The following is a 26,979-nucleotide window of genomic DNA, read 5'->3' as shown; positions in this document are numbered from 1 at the left end:
AGCGGGGTGGTTGGGCAAGTTGTTGCAGGGGGTGCTGAGATGTTGGCCAGGGTAGGGGTAGCCAGGTGGAAAGCATGGCCAGCCGTGGAAAAATGCTTATTGAAATGATTGATTATCGTAGATTTATCGGTGGTGACAGTGTTTCCTATCCTCAGTGTAGTCGGCAGCTAGGAGGAGGTGCTCTTATTCTCTATGGACTTTACAGTGTCCCAAAACGTTTTGGAATTAGTGCTACAGGAAGCAAATTTCTGTTTGAAAAAGCTAGCCTTAGCTTTCCTAACTGATTGAGTATATTGGTTCCTGATTTCCCTGTGGCATAAGATACTACAAATCAGTCAGATCAAACTCTGAAGTAAAAGTGAAGTTCAGCAGCTCCTGATGATCATATTCGATTAATTCCTTCCCTCTAACATGCATGAACTGTAGTAGGCCTAGAAACTTACATGTGCGCACGCACACATACTTGCAATCAAACATATCAATGACATACAGGAAACTATCAATTGTGCTCAAACCATCATTCAAAACTGCTGTTGCCCTATTGAGTACCTTGAGAAATGAGATGTCACTTAGCAATATTCCACACCTTCTAACCACCCTCATCAGAGCAAAAGAGGGGGAGGGAACAGGTGTGTCCAGGTGAAGGTGTAATTACATTTAGCAGACACTCTTTTCCAGAGTGACTTACAGGAGGAGCAAGGGCACATTGACAGATATTTCACCTATTTAGCTCTGGGATTTGAACCAGCAACCTTTCAGTTACTGGCCCAATGCTCTTAACCACTAGGCTAGGTTACCTACCTGATTACCTGAGAAGGGAATAAATGTTCATACAGGGAGACATTTTCATTGGAGAATCACTGAAGAATATGGAGATACTCAAAGCCTTGCGTTACAACCTCTTGGTGAGTACAATGTGTATGTGTAGGGTTGGAATAATCAGTTACCAATTGGTTATTAGTTAGATGGGGCTTTAACCCTGTCACTCAGGCTTAAAGTAAAGTGTACTTCATAAACATTAGACCTTAAACCAAAGTTTTGCAACGGAAGGCAGTGGTCAGTGATAATGTAATACATGAAAATCCTCTACTGTTCATGTAAGAACAAAGAACTTCCATGGTGTGTTCAGTGTTCCGTGAGAAACAGAAATAGAGGTGGTTGTGTGTTACTGCTTAAAGCCATTGCTGTGTATATATAAACACGGCAGTTGCCCTACACAGTGATTGGTGTTTAGTATTTTTTTTAAGATGTCCTTTGACATTGTAGACGATATAGGGTAAGTGCTAGTGTGTAGAAATATATTACAATGACGTATGATAATATATGCCAATAGCACTGTGTATCATTACCAGAATAAAAGAGCAGTGTTGATGGGAACATATTGTGGGAACATAATATTGTGTTCTGAATGGTTTGTCTCTAGTTACTCACTTTCCAGTATAGTTAATGATGTCAATTCGTTATGGAGGGCTGGCAGATATGTCAATTCTATATTAATCAGAACATTTTCTGTGGAAAGAGATGCTATTAGCTGCCATTATTCCAGGGAAAAGAGGGGTGACAGATCAAGGTGATGATAAAGCTGTTATCAGTTCTATTAATGTCGCTATTATGTAAAAGAGATAATGGCTTCCATTTGTTATACAAGACACAGCTTCAATTCCACACTGCTGGGAAAAATATATATTATGCAACGATTACTTAATGGATTCATCTTTCCCAGAAGTTTCCTTTATAAAACAGTAAAATCTTTGTAGGATATAAAAGGGAAATGGAATAAATACATTATCAATCTGAGAACTTGAAAAATCAAACAACACAATAATGTCACAATATTGGATTGTTTTTGAGAACACTGTGCATTTGATCACTCCTTCCTATCAGTCCAGAAAGACTATTTCCTTCCTCACACGGCTCCCTGCAGAGAATGGCCTGAGAGTAGAGAAAGAGAGAGCGAAAAAATGTTTTTTAAAGAATGACACAACTTGGCTGGCAAACGTTTGTTTCCCCACCTCCGTCTATCTGAGCGCCCAGCCAAGATGACCATATTGTGTTTCTACACAAGCGCAGTCGCTGGCACTGTGACAAGCGAGTCTCTGCGTGGCTTATTGCCACACAGGCAGCACGTCTGTGCTCCCCTATTCGCAGGTCACCGCATGCAGAAAGACAGCAGGGAGCTGTTTACTGTACATTCGTGTGGAAACCATTTCATTGATTTATTCTTTTTGGCTGGGACTGGGAGGCAAAGGAATAGTTAGAGAAGAGTTCAGTGCACTTAAACACTTGATACTGTATAGTTATTATGGATTATAGCTTGCACACTAACCAAAGTTTTTCTGGTATTTGGAACAATACCAGGCATGTACTCTCATCCCTATGTCAAAATGTGTAGAATATCAGGAAATTTGCTTTAAACGGCAAAATGAGCTTTCAGCCTTATGAAAAAATTGTAGAATAGCATTAAAAAATGCAAATCCTTCTCTCGGCCCCATGGCAAAATGTGTTGAAATGCAGGAAGCTATTTTCCCAAAAATCTGTTTGGGGGGGCCCCCTGGAGGTAGGTGCCCCGGGACCCCAAATGCATAATTCCAGCCCTGTGCTTATGGTACATTTTCAAACATCAGAACATAGCTTTTGTCCACCAGAACTGAAGAAGACCATTACCCATAGAGCAAGCTATTGAGGAAAGAATGGACAATCATAAGCCAGTTAACTGACTGTAAGGCTTTGTGTTGGCTATAGATCCATAGGGAAACCATTGCACTGAAGTCCTGATGGATATAGACTGTGAAAGTACACACAGTCACAAACACACACACAAAGCTCAGCACTCTAAAGCTGTGATTGCGTACTGCAGCCTGCCAGATCAGCAGAAGGATGCAAAAAGCCTCTCACTATGGGAACAGAGAAGGCTACCCTCGGGGTTGATGAATGTTCTTTAAGACTGTGAAGTAAAGAAGCACACAAACACACACACATCCCCACAGACATATACAGAGTGCATGCGTGCACGAGTACACACACACACAAACACAGTAAAAACTCCTTTTCTCTCTCTCACACACACACAAACACACACACACACACACACACACACACACACACACACACACACACACACACACACACACACACACACACACACACACACACACACACACACACACACACACACACACACAGACACACATCCCCACTCAGACATGCACACACAGACACAAATCCATTGCTGTCTCCCTACAACAGCCCTTTGCAGAACAACAAAGGGTATTAGTGTTGGTTTTAAAACACCTTCGGTTATGGGTGTCGGACAGCCAAAGCCACCAAGCACTTTCCAGAGAGGGATAAAGGAATTGATCAAGAAAAGAGGGAGAGAGAGGAGGGAAACATGTAGCACTGTGCACTCAGTGGAATGCTAGTTGGCTAATTGCTTGGAGACCAAAGTGAGGAGCAGCGATGGAGAAGAAGAGAGAAAGCAACGCAAAATCGATTGTTGGAACTTTGAGTGATGTCTGATGGAACTCTGAGCTGTCTTCCTACTCCTCTCACCAGGTGTGTGTGTGTGTGTGTGTGTGTGTGTGTGTGTGTGTGTGTGTGTGTGTGTGTGGTGTGTGTGTGTGTGTGTGTGTGTGTGTGTGTGTGTGTGTGTGTCACACAGGTCAACCGTGTCAGACAGGCCTCACCCTCATTCCAGCGGATCAATAGTAGGGATGAAGAGAATCAGGAAAAAGATTTTGAGATTGTCGAAGTGGACAGTCTTCATACACAAAGACGGTGCCTTTCAGACAGGCAGGATTTAGACTACCTCAGCTCGGAGGACCCAACGAAGCCTGAGCTCACAGACCAAAGCAGCCTCCTTCACATTGGTCAGCTATGTCAGGTATGACTTCCAGCTCTCAAAGACAGTTATGTTTGCCTGCTTCCTAGTGGCCAAATTCAGAAGTTAACCAAATGCAAGTGACACATAACAAAATATGCTTGGTGATGATAACTGCAATGCTTGACTTGAGTACTTAGCTTGACATAAATATGGCTACAACATTGGTTTGGTCAACTGAGCAACTACATGTTAGTATATTAACACTACAAACAATGCCAAACTATATACTAATGATGAGTTCAAGACAACTGAGGACTGAAAAACCTAGGTCAAATTATAATGTCAGTGATCTTTAGGTTGGAAAGTCAAAGCTCTACAAATAGGTTTCTCGAGTTTCCGACTTGGAATTCCGACATAGATGACCGTTCAAAACGAATTCTTCCCAGTCAGTGCTCATTTTTATCGAGTTTCCACCCACTGGGCAAAAACTGGTTGAATGTGATAACTGCAAAACTGATTTGATTTGAAAAAAAGTGTTTTACCCAAATGTTAACCTAAATCCAATGACATGGTGCATTTTTTGTTGATTTCACGTTGAATTCAGGTCAGTTGACTTACAACCAAATGGAAATCAAAACTAGAGGTTGAACTGACGTCTGTTCATAACCACGAGAAGTATGGGTGCTAATAATTCAGAATTTAAAAAATTGTGCCTGGCCCTTTAATACTCGGTATGAGTATACCCTTTAATTTCTCCGTATGAGCGGAGAAAAAAAGTCAACAAACAGCACACCCACCCCTAAACATCTTCCTCCAAACCAGATGAAGCAAGACGGTGGATGGTAATTGGAAGAGCGCACTTGTTTGAAATGGAAAAGCGGTGTGGTAGCTTTTGATAAAGAAGGACATCAAGACAAAGCAGCTGCTTTATAATTGGGATGCACTGTTGAGCGCTACATCCCGAGGGTACAGAGATTGTGACAGCCAGTTAAATGGCGTCCCTCGAGAAGGCAAGAACAAGATACATATCAGGAGAACTACAGTATTATCATAAGGAGACGTATACTTGGAATATGGAGAAGGAATGGAGGGAAAAAGAGAGGCAGAGGAGGTCTAAAAGAGAGAGGGAGGAAGAGGGTGAGCTTGAGTCGGTTAAAAAGGGCAGGGAAAAGGGAGATGGTTTGTTAAAGAAGAATGGTAGAAAGTGTAAGTAGAGTGAGCTGAAGACAGGAAGAGAAATGGAAGTGAATGAGGCCAAAGTATCGGAGGTGGTAGGTGTGTTAAAGTTCTCGTAGTCCGAGGCTTGCACCGAGGGTCAGGATAAAGATAAGTATGTGACAGTAGGAGTAAAGTTTTGGGAAAAAAGTGGACCCTTGCCTTTTGGCTGATCCATTTGTGGTTTCAGGGTGGGTGAAAGCAGAGTTGGGTGCTGTGGAATCGGTGAGGGTAACCAGAAGTGGTCTGGTGATAATTGTTTGTGTTTCTGCTGGTTAGAGGGAGAAGGCGTTCCGCGATAAATGAATGGGGGCAAGAAATGTGAATTGTTTTGCTCTCAGGAAAAGGACGCCATTGAAAGGAGGGATTACTAGGGTAGAAGTAAATGTAAAAGTTGACCAACTGAAGGGAAAGACTTCCGGTGTTTGTGATGGTCGTCGTTTGGTGTGACGCACCCAGGGTGGCGTGAGTGGTGAAACATAAGTGTCATTGTTTGTTCTTTTGAGTTTTGATGTTGAGTCTTTGCCCGACAAAGTGATGTTAGGATATTTAAGTTATCCTGTACAAGCTTTTGTGCCGAATACATTACTTTGTGACAGGTTATGGGCATGTGGCAGCTGTGTGTAGGAGGGAGGTTCCTAGGTGTGAGAAGTGTGCAGAAGGTCATTAGGCAAAGGTAGCATTGGGGAAAGTAGTGGTATGTGTCAATTGTAAGGATGCCCATGGGGCTGGGAATCAGAAATGTCCCGTGCAAGAGCGGCAGGTTGAGGTTTCCAGGGTTAGAGTAGTGCAGAAGTTGTCATATGCTGAGGCAGTGAAGAAAGTAGAGGAAGATGGGTCAAGGGGGAGGGTTCCTGAGAGGAGTGGTGTCAGTAGTAGATCTGTACCAGTGCAGAGGGATAGGCCAACAAGAGATATACACTACCGTTCAAAAGTTTGGGGTCACTTAGAAATGTACTTGTTTTTGAAAGAAAAACACATTTTTTGTCCATGAAAATAACATAAAATTGATCAGAAATACAGTGTAGACATTGTTAATGTTGTAAATGACTATTGTAGCTGGAAACGGCTGATTTTTAATGGAATATCTACATAGGCGTACAGAGGCCCATTATCAGTAACCATCACTCCTGTGTTCCAATGGCACGTTGTGTTAGCTAATTAAAGTTTAGCATTTTAAAAGGCTAATTGATCATTAGAAAACCCTTTTGCAACTTTGTTAGCCCAGCTGAAAACTGTGGTCCTGATTAAAGAAGCTATAAAACTGGCATTCTGTAGACTAGTTGAGTATCTGGAGCACCAGCATTTGTGTGATTGATTACAGGCTGAAAATGGCCAGAAACAAATACCTTTCTTCTGAAACAAGTCAGTCTATTCTTGTTCTGAGAAATGAAGGCTATTCCATGTGAGAAATTGCCAAGAAACTGAAGATCCCTTCACAGAACAGCGCAAACTGGCTCTAACCAGAATAGAAGGAGGAGTGGGGTGCACAACTGAGCAAGAGTACATAAGAGTGTCTAGTTTGAGAAACAGACGCCTCACAAGTTCTCAACAGGCAGCTTCATCAAATAGTACCCGCAAAACACCCATCTCAACCTTAGCAGCGAAGAGGCGACTCCGGGATGCTGGCCTTCTAGGCCTTCTAAGATTGGATGTTTTGCATTTATAGCAATGGTTATCAACTGTACTGCAGGGATGGAACGTAAGTCGCAGAAAATTGGGGTCGTGGTGGCAGCTGCAGATGTCACGACTTCTACCGAAGTCGGTTCCTCTCCTTTTCGGGCGGTGTTCGGCGGTCGGCGTTACCGGTCTTCTAGCCATCGCCGATCCATTTTTCATTTTCCATTTGTTTTGTCTTGTTTTCACACACACCTGGTTTTCATTCCTTCATTGCGTGTTGTGTATTTATCTTTCTGTTCCCCCCATGTCTTTGTGTAGTATTGTTTGTTGTAAGTGCTTGTGCATATTGTTGTCTGGTGTGTGACGGGTTTTGTACCCATTCTTTATTATTCTGGATGCCGGTGGTTATATATATATATATTAAACTGCTCCGGTTATTAACCAGTTCTGCTCTCCTGCGTCTGACTTCGCTGCCACCAGTTAAACCATTAATAAGCTAATTAGCTACCACATGTTCTTGTCAAGCTGTCAACAGAGTAGATAGCAAGCAACAAGATATGACAAATAAGTCTAAAAACCTCTTCAGGGCAAATAAATCAGATTTGAACATTCAGATACAAGTTGCATGGCCAGTATTCAGATTTGGATCTGACTTCAAACTACCTACAAAGGTGGTTTGCAATTTGGCTTAAAATATCTGATTCTATGTGGTTTTTGGCTGTACTCTGAGTCAGACTCGAGTCACAAATATGATGACTTGCAACTCGACTTTGAGTTGACCAATGAATCGTGACGTGACTTCGACTTGAGCCTTATGACTCGACCTGACTTGATACCATCCCCAAGCCCAAATATAAAAAATTGTGCTATTAAAAAAAGTGTGCAGCGCATCAACTCTTCATTTAACAGATTAAAGTTTGAATCGGACAGCAGCCGATCAAATTGTGCCAGCTGAGAAAAAGTTGTGCGTGGCAGTGTAGAGGAACGTCGGCGGATTAATTCAGATGGAGCCCTTGGAAAGATGAAAAATGATACCCAAAATTATTATTTTCGGATATAAAGACGACGCTGTATCAACAAAAAATGGATTGCAACTTGCAAAACATGCGGGAAGAAAATGGCAGACGGAGGCGCAACAATTTCCAACTTTGTTCGACATTTGAAGCTGCACAAAGAACGGTAGGTCATGGCTAATATAGCAGACAGCAATATATTTTATTACTTTACTAGTGTATCATGTAGGCTAACGTAACGTTAAATCAATGAGCCTCCACACAATCAGTCAGTGTGGGAACGTGATCATTGCACCCAAGATTGAGCTACAACTGACTAGGCAGTTGGTAGCCTAAATCCTGCCTGATGCTACTGCTGTTCCTAAAACCATTGACATACATTAGCCTACTGTAACCACACAGAGAGCGAGAGAGTGTGTGTTTGTGTCTGTGTGTTAAGGTTGAGCAATTGTGTACAAGCCTACATCGTCCGATTGCGCCCCGTAGCGATCCTTGATAGTCGATCACTATGGGGGGGGGGGGGGGGGGGGTCTTTCTCATGGCTACCCAGGTATTTCCATGGAAATATAACGTTTATTTGGAAGGAAATAAATATATAGATATTTTTAAAAGCATTCATGATTTGCGTAAATGTAATATACTAACAATTACTCTTGTTAAAAATATGTAATGGTATTACATTTGGCGAAGAGCACATTATAACTTGTTTAGGACTCGAAACTCAAAGTTTAAGACTTGAGATTTGACTTGATACTTGACGGTCTTGACTTGAGACTTGACTCAGACTTGTCTGTTTTGACTTGGGACTTGAGTGCGAAGACTTGAGACTTACTTGTGACTTGTAAAACAATGACTTGGTCCCACCTCTGAGTGACTGCCAATGTGAACAAGGCTTTAGACTTTTTAATAAGAAATCCAGCCTGGGCCAAGATTAGACAAGCTGACTCGTTAGCTGATTGTCAGCTATTTAGGCATTTGAGAAATAGATGCACTGCCTCGTTTAAACAGGCCAAATCCAACTACTTCCTTAGTGCTATGACAGACTGTTAGTGATCCCTCTAAATGGAAAACCGTTAATTCACTGAAGAGGGGTAATTGCTCTACTTCCCTGCCTAAGCAAGTAGTTTTAGGCTCCTGCATTGTTACAAAAAAAGTTCAGATTTGTGATGCTTTTAATCAGCATTTTATCTCAGCTGGTTTCCTATTTGAAAGTAATGGTGGTCATGCTGGTCTTGGCCAGTCAGTTGACTGTTCTTCCCATGTACAGCCTCCAGTTGCCTCGATGGATGATCATTCAACCTCACGTGACTTGGGAAATGGTAGTCAGGGTTTTTCTTTTGGGCAACTCACAGAAACAGAAGTTCTTGCTGCCTTATTAGCTATTGACACCAAGAGCTTTTGATACTGTAGTGTAGACCATATTCTTCTGTTGAATAAGCTGTCCTCGATAGGGTTGGGTACTGATGCTTGTCAATGGTTTCATAATTATCTCAATGACACAACTCAAGCCTTCAAGGTAGCTGGGGTCAAATCTGAGTTCCTTGTATTACATAGAGGAGTGCCCCAAGGTTCGATACTCGGCCCACTACAGTTTACAATCTATGTAAATAACATTGGGAATGCTGTAAAAAAAAATATACAAATATATATACACACACATTACCAGTTAAAAGTTTGGACACACCTACTCATTCAAGGGTTTTTCCTTATGTTTTTCTATTTTCTACATTGTATAATAATCGTGAAGACATCAAAACTGTGAAATAACAAATATGGAATCATGTGGTAACCAAAAAAGTGTTAAACAAATCAAAATATATTTTAGATTCTTCAAAGTAGCCACCCTTTGCCTTGATAACAGCTTTGCACATTCTTGGCAATCTCTCAGCTTCACCTGGAATGCTTTTACAACGGTCTTGAAGGAGTTCCCACATATACTAAGCACTTGTTGGCTGCTTTTACTTCACTCTGAGGTCCAACTCATCCCAAACCATCTCAATTGGGTTGAGGTCGGTGATTGTAGAGGCCAGGTCATCTGATGCAGCACTCAATCACTATACTTCTTGGTCAAATAGCCCTTATACAGCCTGGAGGTGTGTTGGGTCATTGTCCTGTTGAAAAACAGATGATAGTCCTACTAAACGCACACCAGATGGGATTGCGTATCGCTGCAGAATGTGATGGTAGCCATGCTGGTTAAGTGTGCCTTGAATTCTAAATAAATTACAGACAGTGTCACCAGAAAAGCGCATCCTCCTCCATGCTTCGCAGTGTGAACCACACATGCGGAGATCATCTGTTCACCTACTCTGCGTCTCACAAAGACACGGTGCTTAGAACAAAAAATGTCAAATTTGGACTCATCAGACCAAACAACAGATTTCCACCGGTCTAAAGCTTCTTAGGGATAGGGTCTATTTTTCTCCATTTCCGCCTGACTGACATGCCCAATGTAAGCTGCTTGTTACTCAGGCCCAGAAGCCAGGATACGCATATAATTTGTAGCATTGGATAGAAAACACGTTGAGATTTGTAGAAATGTTAAAATAATGTATGAGACTATAACACAATTGATATGGCAGGCTAAAAATCCAAAAGAAAACCACCAAGAATGATTTATTTTTTGTTGAGATCCCAGGCTCATATAATGGAAAGCTATGAGTCCTATGTAATTCCAGCTCCCAGATTGCAATTCCTATGGCTTCCACTAGATGTCAACAGTCTTTGTTCATTGTTTCAGGCTTGTTTCTTCAAAAACGAGCAAGAATTTTGTGGTTTTGTAAAAGGGTCCTGGTACAATATCAGTCTGTCGGCATGCGACGAAGAGGACGAGCCCTTACTCATTTTACTTTTCTATTGAACATACTTCTTTCCGAATGAAACATTTGTTTATTTACATTTTAGGATACCTGAGGATTACATAGAAATGTAGTTTGACTTGTTTGAACAAAGTTTAGAGGTAGCTTTTTGGACTCCTTTGTTTGCAAGTGGATTACTGAAATCGATGGCGCCAACTAAACTGACTTTTTGGGATATAAAGAAGGATTTTATCTAACAAAACGACCATTCATGTTGTAGCTGGGACCCTTGGGATTGCAAACAGAGGAAGATTTTCAAAAGTAAGTGATTTATTTAATCGCTATTTGTGATTTATAAAGCCTGTGCTGGTTGAAAAATATGTTGATGCGGGGCGCCATCCTCAAACAATCGCAAGGTATGCTTTTGCTGTAACGCCTATTGTAAATCGGGTAATGCAGTTAGAATAACAAGAATTTAAGCTTTTAAATGAATTAAGATACATGTATGATCATAAATGTTTAATATTACGATTGTTTATTTGAATTGAGCGCACTCCAATTTCACAATCTCCTCTGAACAGTTGATGTTGAGATGTGTCTTTTTAATTGAACTCTGTGAAGCATTTATTTGGGCTTCAATCTGAGGTGCAGTTATCCTATGCAGCATAGGTAACTCTGGGTCTTCCTTTCTTGTGGCGGTCCTCATGAGATCCCGTTTAATCATAGCGCTTGATGGTTTTTGCGACTGCACTTGAAGAAACTTTCAAAGTTCTTGAAATGTTACATATTGATTGACCTTCATGTCTTAAAGTAATGATGGACTGTAGTTTATCTATTTGAGCTATTTGAGCTGTTCTTGCCATAATCTGAACTTGGTATTTTACCAAATAGGGCTATCTTCTGTATACCACCCATACCTTGTAAAAACACAACTGACTGGCTCAAATGCATTAAGAAGGAAAGAAATTCCACAAATTCACTTTTAACAAGGCAGACCTGTTAATTGAAATGCTTTCCAGGTAACTACCTCATGAAGCTGTTTGAGAGAATGCCAAGAGTGTGCAAAGCTGTCATCGAGGCAAAGTGTGGCTACTTTGAAGAATCTCAAATATACAATACTCTTTTTTGGTTACATGACTCCATATGTGTTATTTCATAGTTTTGATGTCTTCACTATTATTCTACAATGTAGAAAATAGTAAAGGAGAGGGCAACATTTTCTTGTGTTTATCTACAAAGCACTCATGCAGAAACTTCCAATGTATCTATCATCATTAATTCAATTTAGACTTAGAAATGACCTAACTTGGTCTCAGGCTTGGATATCACTGGAGGCCACTTCGGTCTCCAAAGAGTTAGAGGTAGCCTAGTGGCAGGTAGGCCTTGTGGTTAGAGGCTAGTGGTTAGAGCGTTTGGCCAGTAACCGAAAGGTTGCTGGATTGAATCCCCGAGCTGTCAAGGTAAAAATCTGTAATTCTGCCCCTGAACAGGCAGTTAACACATTGTTCCGCAGTAGGCCATCATTGTAAATAAGAATTTGTTCTTAACTGACTTGCCTAGTTAAATAAAAAATAAGCAGATTTGAGTTTTTTTTGTGCCCTTTATGTGGAACAACTTCCATAGCCCTCTGAAATTAGATGTTCTGGTCCCCCTTGGTCAGTTCAGAGTCATGATTGGAGACCTCTATGTTGATGTTTATATTTCTTTGTTTTGTAATTTTGTATATTGTATGTGTTTGATGTATTTATGCTGTAAAAGAGATCCTAGTCTCAGTATGACTTCCCTGTCAAAATAAAGCTTAAATAAAAAGTTTTATTATATGGAGGTTGGAACCAATGTTATTATTAATGACGCATTACCACCAAACTCCCGTAAACCAGGGGGATTATTTATCAAAGGTGCATGCGCACAAAAAAGACTCTAAACCTTGAGTGCGCCAATTCTCCCGCAAAGGTTGGTATTTATCCATTTAGAATTTGACAGTAAAGTGTGTATCTCCACGCAAATCTCAGACCATACGTAAGCACAACTTCTAGTGATTGATCAACTGTATTGCAAGCAAATACTGTTATTTTGGGGGAAATTGTGGTGTTTAATGCACAGGAATTATAATCATGGTAGGGTAATAAACATTCAAACGTAGGCCTAATGATAAAACAGATAATTTGCCATTGGTGAGAAGATTACATTGCAGGCGTATTGCCTAATATATTTATATTACTTTTATTATATAGGCCTAAATCATAATCATATTTGCAGAGCATGTGTCTCCTTTTCTGACATCTGGTTTGTTCCTGCTACACAACAAATACAATTTATCCATCGCTTTTTGAATAGCCAATCATGCTCGAAAGTAAATAGTCATGTAGTCTATTTAAAATCTGTGCGTCAATCTAAGTAACATAAAAATAAATAAAAAATGTGCATTGGCTGCGTCTACGGGGTGTTTGTCAACCGAGGTAAAGACAGTTTGAAGTTGGATATTCAACGAATATTCGCACATTCAAACCTCAATAGCTTTCAAACCACTTGATCCACAGACTCCAAATAAGTGCCATGATGTTGGAAAAATTGCGCACAACATTGCATTTCACGATTCGGACATTAATTCGCTTTCCAAAGCTAATAAACATGAGGAAATTTGAGCAGCATTTTGTATTCCTAGTTTAATTAGTTAGGGAGTGTAAACAAAGTACAAACTTTTTTTACATTCAAATTTCAATAGCTCCTTGGTCATGTGACCTACTTGACTCAAACAAGGTTAAGAATGTCCACTGACTACCCTTGTACATTGCACACCCTTTGGGTTGTCCATTTTCATTTCACGTGTTTTTACATTCATTTTTCAAAATTTACATTTTCAATAGCTCCTTGATCATGTGACCTACTGGACTCAAACAAAGAATGTCCACGGACTAGCCTGATATATTGCACACTCTTGTTTGAGTACTGTAAAATCACGCAGTGTAACGTACATTTTCATAGTTTTAAATTTCGATAGCTCCTTGGTCATGTCAATTACACATCTAAGAAGTGTGCAGTGGATATACACCCATATTGCATAACCTCTAGTCATATATCTATATTGTTGTACATTAATATTAGTTTGACAATTAAGGGGTTCAGTCCAGGGTTGTGTTTACCCTTTTCTTTAATATTTATCTATAATAATTGGTAGTTCTAAGTACTTATTTTCCCTGTTTTTTTTATTTTGCCACAGTATTTAACAGCGGTATACATAGGAGGCAGATAATATCTCCTTTCATCGTTAATATCAACCATAAAGGAAAAGGGCAAAGTACGAGAGTCATGTTATTAATTGTCCAAAGCAGGGATGGAGGGTGAGCTAGTGAGGTAGGCTGCAGTGGGTTTGCTGGTCAATACATATACTGAACAATGAACCACAGTAATGGTTGCCAGAAAATCAATTAATAAAAATGTAATATTGACAAATTAAACAGATATTGTAGACCTTTAATGTTTTCCAACATGTCAACTTTACTTCAAATAAGTACAAAACATTTCACAGTGTTAACTTTCTCTTTATCCCTGGTTGAATTACATTTCAGAGGCTCTTCAGTGTGGATGGGGTATAGCATACATTTTCAACAACACAGACAGCACTTCCAGTTTGTGTTCTTCACTCTGTTGAACTCTTTTGTCTTCATTCCTAGGCACAGCACATGGAACCACCGTTGGCATGCAAAACATTCAATCCAAAACAAAACAAAGCGTAACACGTTATAAGTAATATCTAATATCAATGCAGTATGATGAATTAGCCATCCATTGTGTTATATCATAACTTGTCTTATATGCCATCACTGTTGTCAAAAGATTATAAACATGTTAAATAAAGTTACTAGGGCCTCCCGGGTGGCGCAGTGATCTAGGACACTGCATTGCAGTTGCTAGCTGTGCAACCAGAGACTCTGGGTTTGCGCCCAGGCTCTGTCGCAGCCGGCCGCGACCGGGAGGTCCGTGGGGCGACGCACAATTGGCCTAGCGTCGTCCGGGTTAGGGAGGGTTTGGCCGGTAGGGATATCCTTGTCTCATCGCGCACCAGCGACTCCTGTTGCTGGCCGGGTGCAGTGCACGCTAACCAGGTGCACGGTGTTTCCTCTGACACATTGGTGCGGCTGGCTTCCGGGTTGGATGCGCGCTGTGTTAAAGAAGCAGTGTGGCTTGGTTGGGTTGTGTTTCGGAGGACGCATGGCTTTCAACCTTTGTCTCTCCTGAGCCTGTACGGGAGTTGTAGTGATGAGAAAAGATAGTAACTACTAACAATTGGATACCATGAAATTGGAGAGAAAAGGGGGTAAAATTCAAAAAAATAAAAACGAATAATAAAGTTACTAACCCAGTCGGTCTTTGGGCCACATCCAGGTTCTTTATCAGTGGCACACATGAAACAGTTGTTGGCTTTGTTGAACTCTGAAATCATAGGTGTCCCACACAACAACAACAACAACAAATTTACATTTACTTTGAATTAAATGTCATTACATACCATGGGCCTCCTGGGTGGCGCAGTGGTCTAAGGCACTGCATCGCAGTGCTAGATGTGCCACCAGAGATTCTGGGTTTGAGTCCAGGCTCTATTGCAGCTGGCTGCAACCGAGAGGCCCATGGGGTGGCGCGCAATTGGCCCAGCGTAGTTAGGGAGGGTTTGGCCGGCAGGGATATCCTTGTCTCACTAGCGACTCCTGTGGTGGTTTCCTCCAACACATTTGTGCGGCTGGCCTCTGGGTTGGATGGGAGTTGTGTCAAGAAGCAGTGCGGCTTGGTTGGATTGTGTTTCGGAGGACGCATGGCACTTGACCTTTGCCCCTCCCGAGTCCATATGGGAGTTGCAGCGATGAGAAAAGACTGTAACACCTACCAATTGGGGAGAAAAGGGGTAAAAAAAATATATATATTTTACAAAATTTAAAAATGTCATTACATACCAGACATTTTTGGTATATCCTCCACCATTTATTTTCGCAGTTGCTCCATGTGTTTTTGTGAAGGTTCTATACCCCATATTGTTGGGGATGTTCTGTGCAACTTCCTTGGCCATCTACACCAAAAAATAAAATGGTTTCTCACCTAATTGTCAGCTAACCAACAGCTAACCATTCATTTATTGAAAATATAACTATCAAACCTGAATTATAAAGACCCCACAGCTGAAGGTGTCCTGCTGCATGGTGTGAGTTATTTCCCCTTCTTTCCACTTTATGTCCACCCAGTCGTCTTTTCCATGGCAGGATCTTCTCATTTTGAAGTATTCTCTTTTTTATGTAAACATAATGGAATTCTGATTAGTTATAGGCAAATGGATACACAAATGGATACACCAAAACTGTATGGTGATTTCTTTATCACTTTAATCTAGTAGAGGTAATTTCCTTTATGCCCCATTCTACACACAGCCTAAATTATAGGCACTGAACCACTTACAGGACAATAATAAAAGTAGCATATAGGATCAAACCCTATCCCAGAGTGAATAAATGTAGAGCATTTGTAGACTTTAAGAAAAAAATATTAAGTGACAGTTTCATCAGTGCGTGCTTAAAGAAAGTCATATCACAAAGACCACAGGTGACAGTGCCCACCAAGTCTATGACAATAAAGAATGAATTGTAAGCACCAAAGTGTGTTAAAGTGTGTTTGTCAAAATAATATCTGAAAATGTCCGTAGTTAAACATAATACTTCTATTTGCAATAGCAATTTATGATATATGCAGTTGAGGAATATTCCACGTACCAACACTACATGTAGGACGGACATAAGACATTCCCACATACAGTATACACATAGAGGCATTTTTCAGCTATGATTTTACCACAGCACAGAACGTAATACACCCTTACAACAATCTACTTTTTGATCTTCTTGAGTTCTTATCTGGTAAACTGCTACTTTGTGTCAAGAAAGAGCCCCACTTAGGGGTTAGTGTACTCCAGTAAAAAAGGTCTGGTTTAGATGAAAAACTATTGCCCTGTGTCCCCGTTCGTATGGGCATGAGAGACTAGTCAGTGGTAGAATTGAGTTGGCACTTTATTGGCCCAAACACCCACAGACACATAGGGTTGAGGTTACTCATGTACAGTAATTAATAAAAAATAACTAACTAACTGTCCAAGAATAGAATCCAAAGTGTTAGGAAATATTTGTTTCCACAAATACAAAGGAGGATGTCTGTTCTCATACCTCTGGCACTTTAGTCAGACTGTGTAAAAACTTTATGATGGGGTCTGCAACGGAGTGCCCAGTGACTAAGCACCACAGAGACCAATCAGGAGAGAATGCATACAGGTCAAGGGATGTGTCTGTGCCTTTTGGATTACTCTCTCTTTGCAGAGAACCCCTGTGGTTCAAGTCAAGAGCTACCCTTCCCTTTTCAGTCTGCTCTGCGCATGTCTGAAAGTGACAGTCAGCAGCCAAGAGTATTTCACAGTATGTCATAAAAAATTATTACACTTAGGAATGTATGTAAAATGCTAACATGTATTTGATCCAGTACAATGGAATAACTATAATCCACTAAACATTCTGAACCTTGTTTGAAGTCAGGTCACATGACCAAGGAGCTATTGAAATTAGAAAGTTTACACATTTAATGTAAAAATGTGTGAGATGAAAATGGACAAACTAAAGGGTGTGCAATATAGGAGGGTAGTGGACATTCTGAACCTTGAGGTCGGTAGGTCACATGACCAAGGAGCTATTGAAATTATAACGATTGAAAAACATTGAATATTCATGTAAAATTGCGTGATGAAAATTGACAAACTAAAGGGTGTGCACTGTGTAGGGCCACTGAATGTACATTCTGAACCTTGTTTGAAGTCAGTAGGTGATATGACCAAAGAGCTATTGAAATTAAAACATTTAAATAAATAATAAAACAATTGTGCGAGATGTAAATCGACAAAACAAAAATGTGTGCAATGTGTGTCTATGCTATCGGGTTAGCTACAATAAGTCTTGGAAGTTTTAGGAGTAATGGTTAAAGAGCTATTGAAATTTTAACATTTTGATTTGTCACTATGTTGACGGTCCCTAACTGCTGTTTGTGGACTTAAAGAAAACTTCAGGCAACTATCCGTCGACTATCCAACATGAAACTGTCTTTATCTCGGTTGTTTGTCAGACCATGAGACATCCCAGAAATCGGTCTTCCTAAAAAAAACGTCTGTAGTGTCCGAACGGTTTGGCCTAAAAAACTATTTTGACCCCATGATGGTGTTTTCCATTTTGCTCAACGACCCCCACAATTGTCATGGGACTCATCTGAAGGTAATCCATACAAACTAATGGAAGTAAGAAGATAGTTTTGTGCCCCCTCTCAACAGCTTAGACTTTTAGAGGGTAAATTATTTAACATCATGTGTAGGCTACAGTGTTGTTGTGAAATAGTAGCGCTACATAGCCTATTTAATCTCATAGCCTATTATACCAAGGCAGGAGATAGAAACAGTCATGTGTTTGGGTCATGTTGCATGTGACAGATTTTTCCAATCATTTGTTTACCCGCACACAAATCCTAGAATCTCCACCAAACCAGAATTTAGTGAAAAATGTAAACAAGGTTGATAAAGAGGCCCCTGACACCCAGGGACAGGGCACCACACACCAGCGAGGTGATTGGCAAAAATACGGGAGCAACGATTGGCTGACTGGCTTGTCAATAAATACCCTGGTGCAGCTTTTTTTTCGCATAGATTGGTCAGGTGATTGGTCATGCAACAATTTCAAAGATTTTACTGAGTTACAGTTCATATAAGAAAATCAGTCAATTTAAAAATTCATTAGGCCCTAATCTATGGATTTCACATAACTGGTCACAGATACCTTGTCACAGTATCTCTGTGCATTCAAATTGCCATTGATAAAATGCAATTGTGTTCGTTGTCCGTAGCTTATGCCTGCCCATAACATAACCCCATCACCACCATGGGTCACTCTGTTCACAGCATTAATATCAGGTACTGCTCACCCACACCACGCCATACACGTGAGGCTGGTTGGATGTACTGCCAAATTCTCTAAAGCGACGTTGGAGGTGGCTTATGGTAGAGAAATTAACATTAAATTCTCTGACAACTGCTCTGGTGGACATTCCAGTAGTCAGCATGCCAAATGCATCTCCCTCAATTTGAGACATCTGTTGCATTGTGTGTTGTGACAAAACTGCACATTTTAGTGGCCTTTTATTATCCCCAGCACAAGGTGCGCCTGTGTAATGATCATGCTGTTTAATCAGCTACTTGATATGCCACACCTGTCAGGTGGATGGATTATATTGTCAAAGGAGAAATGCTCACTAACTGGGATGTAAGCAAATTTGTGCACAAAATTCGAGATAAATAACGTTTTTGTGCGTTCTGGGATCTATAATTTCAGCTCTTGAAACATGTGTCACGAACCGGCTTAAAGCCCGTAACAAAGGGAGACAACGTGGAGATAAGGAGTAACAAAATATATATTTATTAACTAATGCAACGAAGGAAAATATACAATGGTGTGTGTAATCAGTAATCAGTAGTGTAAGTGAGTGTTTTGCATGCATGAATGTGATAATGCAGGGTGTTGAAAGGTGCCAAAGCAAACAAACAAAAGGCCACCAAGAACCACAACACAATCTACAAAGCTGTCTGCATGGAGAGAGTCTCCTCCATGAATGTGGAAGAGGTCTATTTATCCTGGGACACACCTGGCCCAGGTGTTTCCCATGTAGCTGACGACCCTCCCAACTCCGCCCACCGGCATCCTAATAAGGAAACAAGAACAAAGAGAAAATACGGCAGACAGAGTGGGAGGGTCGTCACACATGGGACCGACACTTTACATGTTGTGTGTATATTTTTGTTTTAATGTATATGGATGATCTGGATGAACTGCAGAGATCTACAGCTGAGGTTGGAGACTCTGTCCATAGGACAACAATCAGTCGTATATTGCACAAATCTGGCCTTTATGGAAGAGTGGCAAGAAGAAAGCCATTTCTTAAAGATATCCATAAAAAGTGTTGGTTAAAGTTTGCCACAAGCCACCTGGGAGACACACCAAACATGTGGAAGAAGGTGCTCTGGTCAGATGAAACCAAAATTGAACTTTTTGGCAACAATGAAAAACGTTATGTTTGGCGTAAAAGCAACACAGCTGAACACACCATCCCCACTGTCAAACATGGTGGTGGCAGCATCATGGTTTGGGCCTGCTTTTCTTCAGCAGGGACAGGGAAGATGGTTAAAATTGATGGGAAGATGGATGGAGCCAAATACAGGACAATTCTTGAAGAAAACCTGATGGAGTCTGCAAAAGACCTGAGACTGGGACGGAGATTTGTCTTCCAACAAGACAATGATCCAAAACATAAAGCAAAATCTACAATGGAATGGTTCAAAAATAAATATATCCAGGTGTTAGAATGGCCAAGTCAAAGTCCAGACCTGAATCCAATCGAGAATCTGTGGAAAGAACTGAAAACTGCTGTTCACAAATGCTCTCCATCCAACCTCACTGAGCTCGAGCTGTTTTGCAAGGAGGAATGGGAAAAAATGTCAGTCTCTCGATGTGCAAAACTGATAGAGACATACCCCAAGCGACTTACAGCTGTAATCGCAGCAAAAGGTGGCGCTACAAAGTATTAACTTAAGGGGGCTGAATAATTTTGCACGCCTAATTTTTCAGTTTTTGATTTGTTAAAAAAGTTTGAAATATCCAATAAATGTCGTTCCACTTCATGATTGTGTCCCACTTGTTGTTGATTCTTCACAAAAAAATACAGTTTTATATCTTTATGTTTGAAGCCTGAAATGTGGCAAAAGGTCGCAAAGTTCAAGGGGGCTGAATACTTTCGCAAGGCACTGTATATATCTGTCATGATTAGAAAACCAAGCATATTGAAACAGCAGGACGCCCCGAAATGCAGGCTGCAGTTGCACCATTCTCCGTTAAATCAATGCATCACGTATACAGTGGTAAATTATTGCTGTGCTAAATATGCTCCCTATACAAGTCATGATAAATTGCCACATGAATATCAGTGATACAAATAGTAATGTCAGTTTAATTCCCTGTGGTTTCCAGCTAAATGAGCATCTTCCTGCCCGGCTAGAGCAGTGCCCCTGGTCTCTGGTTTACAGCACCCAGAGACACGGCACCAGCCTGGGCACTCTGTACAAGAGCATGGGGGGCATGGACTGCAGCACCAGTACCCTCACTGTCATCAGAGACAACTGTGGACAGGTGAGGAAAAGCTGAGGCCTTTTACTTGCCTAAACCAAGTTTTCCCACCTATGCCATAAGGCTGTCTGGGATTTTTATCCCTTGCTCTGTAACTCTATTTCTTTGTCCTAGGTGTTTGGTGCATTTTGTCCTACTACTCTTCGAATCAGTCTGTCATACTATGGAACAGGACACACATTCCTCTTCTCCTTCTCTCCACAACTCCAGGTGAGATATCCCCATGTCGAGTCTCAGTATCACTGGTTTAGGGCTGGATTCAATCTAACCTAAATTACCAATACTGTATTACTGCATAATGAGTGTTGCTGTTTCCAAACAACAACTGACAACAAGCTATGATCATTGTTTATTTTACAGGTTTATGAATGGAAGTTTAGTAACTCCTTCTTTGTGAAGGGAAGTCCAGACTACCTGGCATTTGGTGGAGGAGGGTAAGTGAAAATAGGTCCTCTATCATTAATAAACTATAACTACTAACTGGGCAAAAACTGGTTGAATCGCCATTGTTTCCACGTCATTTCAACAATAAAAAATCTATGTTATGACGTTGAATTAACGTGGAAAACCGATTTGATTTGAATAAAAAAAATCTTTGACTAAAGGACATTGTCTTTGTTTCACCCAACTTGTAACCTAAATCCAATGACATGGTGAATTTTTCTGTTGTTGATGATTTCACGTTGAAGTCTCATTAGTTGGAAACTCATGTAAATCAAAACTGGACTTTGAAATGACGTCTGTGCCCAGTGGGTAGGGCCCTGTGTTTTGCTTCATCGCGGCACATGACCTAGATTTTAACCTTTAAATGAAAGCTTTTTCATAAAACTGTCCTCTTTTATTTTTATGTCAGATGGTCCAGTACCATCCTCAGACAATTGCTTTCATTTTAGGTCTAATTCTGATTTCTGGAATAGGTGCAAAAGAAATGTTAAAATCCTGATCATGTGACATAATTAACCAAAACCCAGGGCTCTAACTATAATTCAACAAAATATGGAAGTAACTAGTGGTTTAAAGGAGTGCTTGAAAGTTGAGGGATTATGCTCTCTTTTGTTTCTCTCCCTTCCCCCTTCTCCTGCTCTATCATGCTCCCAGGGGTCTCTTTGGCCTGTGGTTAGACGATGGCCTGATCCGTGGGCAGAGCCATAGGTGTGACACATTTGACAATGACGTGTTGTCCTCCTCTGACGACTTCCTAATCAACGACCTGGAGGTTTGGGCCATCTCCTGAGACAAGGGACTGCATGCTACTGCTTACTTAAACGTTATACAACGATTGTGACAGTGGATGGAATTGAAAAAGACTGTACCTCTCATCTGAGGATCCAAAGCATGGCTCCCTGTGCAAGGTGATTCAACTCCATCACCTCAATATTTTCCATTACAAACAGATAAGGCCCCTAACTCACCAGCAATAAGGCCCCTAACTCACCAGAAATAGAGTACTACTGGCCTCTGGTGTTCAATGATTTAGACCATGTGTAATAATCACTCCTCTCTGTTGGCCTTATTTTCTGCTTGGTATGTCTGTATCATTCTGTGGAGATTTGGATTACTTCAGAAATATTCTGCTGGGAGTTAAACAATTAAAGGACAGTCAGATTAGCACAGCTGACTGGTCAATCTCAATCAATAACACATGATTAGGGAAGTTGTCTTTATTGGCAAAGTGCCCAGTGACCGTTGATTTACAACTCTAGAGGGCGCCCTTGTCACAGAGCTCCTTTCTGTCTGGCTCTCTCTCGCTCTGTTTTGCTCTCTCGCTCTCTTTCTATACATTACTTTCAGAAAGTATTTACACCCTTTGACTTTTTCCACATTTTGTTGTGTTACAGCCTGAATTTAAAATTGATAAAAAAAGAAATAAAAATTGTCACCAGCCTACATATAATACCGCATAATGTCAAAATGCAATTGTGTTTTTTTATTTATTTTGACAAATTACTTACAAATGTAAAGCTGAAATGTCTTGAGTCAATAAGTATTCAAGCCTTTTGTTATGGCAAGCCTAAATAAGTTCAAGAGTAAACATGTGCTTAATAAGTCACATAATAAATTGCATGTCTTTCTGTGTGCAATAATAGTGTTTAACAACATTTTTGAATGACTACCTCATCTCTGTACCCCACCTATACAAATATCTGTAAGGTCCCTCAATCGAGCAGTGAATTTCAAACAGATTCAACCACAAAGACCAGGTATTAGTAGATGTTGGTTTTTTTTAAACAGACATTGAATAATATTTTGAGCATGTGTCAAACTCGTTCCACTGAGAATTGAGTGTCTGCGGGTTTTCGCTCCTCTCTTGTCTAGGTTTCAATTTAAAACAAAAACAAGCAGACACTAGGCCCTCCATGGAATGAGTTTGACACCCCTACCTTTGAGCATGGTGAAGTTATTAATTACATTCTGAATGGTGTATCAATACACCTAGTCACAAAGATACAGCAGTCCTTCCTAACTCAGATGCCGGAGAGGAAGGAAACCGGTCAGGGATTTCACCATGAGTCCAATGGTGACTTTAAAACAGTTACAGAGTTGAATGGCTGTGATAGGAGAAAATGGAGGATGGTTCAACAACATTGTACTCCACAATACTAACCTAATTGACAGAGTGAAAATAAGGAAGCGTGTACAGAATAAAAATATTCCAAAACATGTATGTTTGCAACAAGGCACTAAATTAATACCGCAAAAATTGTGGAAAAGCATGTGGTGGTTAATTTCTTTATCAAATGAGGAGACAAACTTATCACACAAGTCAGTTATACTTAAACTAAATATTTATTAACTTATTAATAAGGGAGCAGGTCAATACTAAACACATATAAAGTGAATCTATTGAGAGCTCTACGATAATGATGGCTGGACGACGAATCACCCTCAGATGATATGTTGAGAGCCCTGAGACAAATGTACAAAGGTCTTTTATAGCCAAGATACATCCCCTTCAGTCTACTTGACAAACAACATATGTATGGAATGGGTCCCAGGGTTAAGATTTGAATGAAAGATACTTATAATTCACAGCAGACAATATCTGCTGTAAAAACTGTTCTCATTGTGTATAAACCAGGTTCTGGCCCTGGAGTCATCTCTCTCTGATACCTTATAAAACAGAAACATTAACTCATTCTCTGGAATGTGTATTACCCAAAGACATCGTAAATCTCCTGTCAGTGTTAAATCTCCCAGAGGCCCACTTTCAGTTCACACAGACACAATATAGTTATAAGAACCCTCTTCTGTTGCATAAAACAACCATTTGATGGAATAAAAGTATTATAACAATCTTGTAATTGCTCTCACAAGCAATTCACTTTTTTCCATGAATACAAGGTGTTATGTTTGGAGAAAATCCAATGCAACACAATACTGAGTACCAGTCTCTATATTTTCAAGCATAGTGGTGGCTGCATCATGTTATGGGTATGATTGTAATCATTGAGGACTGGGGAGCTTTTCATGATAAATAAACAGAATGGAGCCAAGCACAGGCAAAATCCTAGAGGAAAACCTGGTTCAGTCTGCTTTCCACCAGACACTAGGAGATTAAGTCACCTTTTAAGCAGGACAATAACCTAAAACACAAGGCCAAATCTACACTGGAGTTGCTTACCAAGAAAACAGTGAATGTTCCTGAGTGGCTGAAGCAGATTTAAGTAAAAACTATGGCAAGACCTGAAAATGGATGTCTAGCATTGATCAACAACCAGGGCTTGAAGAATTTGGAAAAGAATAATGGGCAAATGTTGCACAATCCATGTGTGGAAAGCTCTTAGACTTACCCAGAGACTCACAGCTGTAATCGCTGCCAAAGGTGGTTCTAACATGTATTGACTCAGGGGCTTTGAATACTTATCTAATCAAGACATATTTGTGTTTTATTATATGTTAAAATTTGAATTAAATCCATTTTAATCCCACTTTGTAACATAACAAAATGTGGAAAAAGTCAAGGGGTGTGAATACTTTCTGAAGGTACTAAACAGTGCATTCTGAAAGTTTCCAGACCCTTTCACTTTTCCACATTTTGTTACATTACAGCATTAGTTACATTTGTTACATTTTTCCCCTCATCAATCTACACACAATATACCATAACGACAAAGCAAAAAATGGTTTTGAGAATTTTTTGCAAATGTATTAAAAATAAAAAACAGATACCTTATTTGCATAAATATTAAGACTCTTTGCTATGAGACTCGAAATTAAGCTCAGGTGCATTCTGTTTCCATTGATCATCCTTGATGTTTCTACAACTTGATTAGAGTCAACCTGTGGTAAACTCAACATGATTTGGAAAGGCACACACCGGTCTATATAAGGTCCAACAGTTGATAGTGCACAAAAACCAAGCCCTGAGGTCGAAGGAATTGTCCGTAGAGCTCCGCGACAGGATTGTGTCAAGGCACAGATCAGGGGATGGGTACCAAAAAATATCTGCAGCATTGAAGGTCCCCAAGAACACAGTGGCCTCCATCATTCTCAAATGGAAGAAGATTGGAACCACCAAGACTCTTCGTAGAGCTGTCCGCCTGGCCTAACTGAGCAATTGGGGGAGAAGGGCCTTAGTCGGGGAGGTGACCAAGAACCTGATGGTCACTCTGACAGAGCTCCAGAGTTCCTCGGTGGAGATGGGAGAACTTTCCATAGTGAAGTGGCCAGACGTAAGCCACTCCTCAGTAAAAGGCACATGACAGCCCACTTAGAGTTTGCCAAAAGGCTACTAAAGGACTCAGACCATGAGAAACAAGATGCTCTGGTCTGATGAATCTAAGATTTAACTTTTGGCCTGAATACCAAGCATCACGTCTGGAGGAAACCTGGTACCATCCGTACGGTGAAGCATGGTGGTGGCAGTATCATGCTGTGGGGATGTTTTTCAGAGGCAGAGACTAGTCAGGATCAAGGGATAGATGAATGGAGTCAGGATCGATGGAAAGATGAAGGGAGCAAAGTACAGAGAGATCCTTGATGAAAACCTGTTCCAGAGCGCTCAGAATCACAGACTGGGGGCGAAGATTCACCTTCCAACAGGACAACGACCCTAAGCACACAGCCAAGACAATGCAGGAGTGGCTTTGGGACAAGTCTCTGAATGTCCTTGAGTGGCCCAGCCAGAGACCAGGCTTTTACCTGATCAAACATCTCTGGAGAGACCTGAAAATAGCTGTGCAGCAATGCTCCCCATCCAACCTGACAGAGCTTGAGAGGATCTGCAGAGAAGAATGGGAGAAACTCCCCAAATACAGGTCGGCCAAACTTCTAGCGTCATACCAAAGAATACTTGAATCTGTAAGTACAAAGTACTGAGTAATGGGTCTGAATACTTATGTAAATGCTATATACACTGCTCAAAAAAATAAAGGGAACACTTAAACAACACAATGTAACTCCAAGTCAATCACACTTCTGTGAAATCAAACTGTCCACTTAGGAAGCAACACTGATTGACAATAAATTTCAAATGCTGTTGTGCAAATGATATAGACAACAGGTGGAAATTATAGGCAATTAGCAAGACACCCCCAATAAAGGAGTGGTTCTGCAGGTGGTGACCACAGACCACTTCTCAGTTCCTATGCTTCCTGGCTGATATTTTGGTCACTTTTGAATGCTGGCGGTGCTTTCACTCTAGTGGTAGCATGAGACAGAGTCTACAACCCACACAAGTGTCTCAGGTAGTGCAGCTCATCCAGGATGGAACATCAATGCGAGCTGTGGCAAGAAGGTTTGCTGTGTCTGTCAGCGTAGTGTCCAGAGCATGGAGGCGCTACCAGGAGACAGGCCAGTACATCAGGAGACGTGGAGGAGGCCGTAGGAGGGCAACAACCCAGCAGCAGAACCGCTACCTCCGCCTTTGTGCAAGGAGGAGCAGAAGGAGCACTGCCAGAGCCCTGCAAAATGACCTCCAGCAGGCCACAAATGTGCATGTGTCTGCTCAAACGGTCAGAAACAGACTCCATGAGGGTGGTATGAGGGCCCCACGTCCACAGGTGGGGGTCTTGCTTACAGCCCAACACCGTGCAGGACGTTTGGCATTTGCCAGAGAACACCAAGATTGGTAAATTCGCCACTGGCGCCCTGTGCTCTTCACAGATGAAAGCAGGTTCACACTGAGCACATGTGACAGACGTGACAGAGTCTGGAGACGCCGTGGAGAACGTTCTGCTGCCTGCAACATCCTCCAGCATGACCGGTTTGGCGGTGGGTCAGTCATGGTGTGGGGTGGCATTTCTTTGGGGGGCCGCACAGCCCTCCAT

The 26,979-nt window shown here is 41.0% G+C and overlaps 1 protein-coding gene across 2 annotated transcripts; it reads left to right on the top strand.

Annotated features, from left to right (window-relative positions):
• Positions 1 to 666: 666 nt before the first annotated feature.
• LOC110492388 (TLD domain-containing protein 2-like) lies at positions 667 to 22,669 on the top strand. Of its 2 annotated transcripts, XM_021566657.2 has the most exons (6): positions 686 to 905; positions 3,659 to 3,880; positions 20,555 to 20,713; positions 20,825 to 20,920; positions 21,071 to 21,144; positions 21,809 to 22,669. In XM_021566657.2, exons 1-6 carry the CDS (start codon positions 825 to 827, stop codon positions 21,942 to 21,944), a joined length of 768 nt encoding a protein of 255 aa, XP_021422332.1. In that variant the 5' UTR covers positions 686 to 824; the 3' UTR covers positions 21,945 to 22,669. The 2 variants fall into 2 exon arrangements, with proteins under 2 accessions (XP_021422333.1, XP_021422332.1); XM_021566658.2 differs by lacking the exon at positions 3,659 to 3,880 and having other exon boundaries at positions 667 to 905.
• Positions 22,670 to 26,979: the final 4,310 nt, after the last annotated feature.

This window comes from Oncorhynchus mykiss, chromosome 16 (genome assembly GCF_013265735.2).
Source record: "Oncorhynchus mykiss isolate Arlee chromosome 16, USDA_OmykA_1.1, whole genome shotgun sequence".
NCBI classification, from domain to species: Eukaryota; Metazoa; Chordata; class Actinopteri; order Salmoniformes; family Salmonidae; genus Oncorhynchus; species Oncorhynchus mykiss.
Note: the sequence above shows the minus strand (reverse complement) of the source record. Positions and strands in the feature narration are given on the sequence as shown.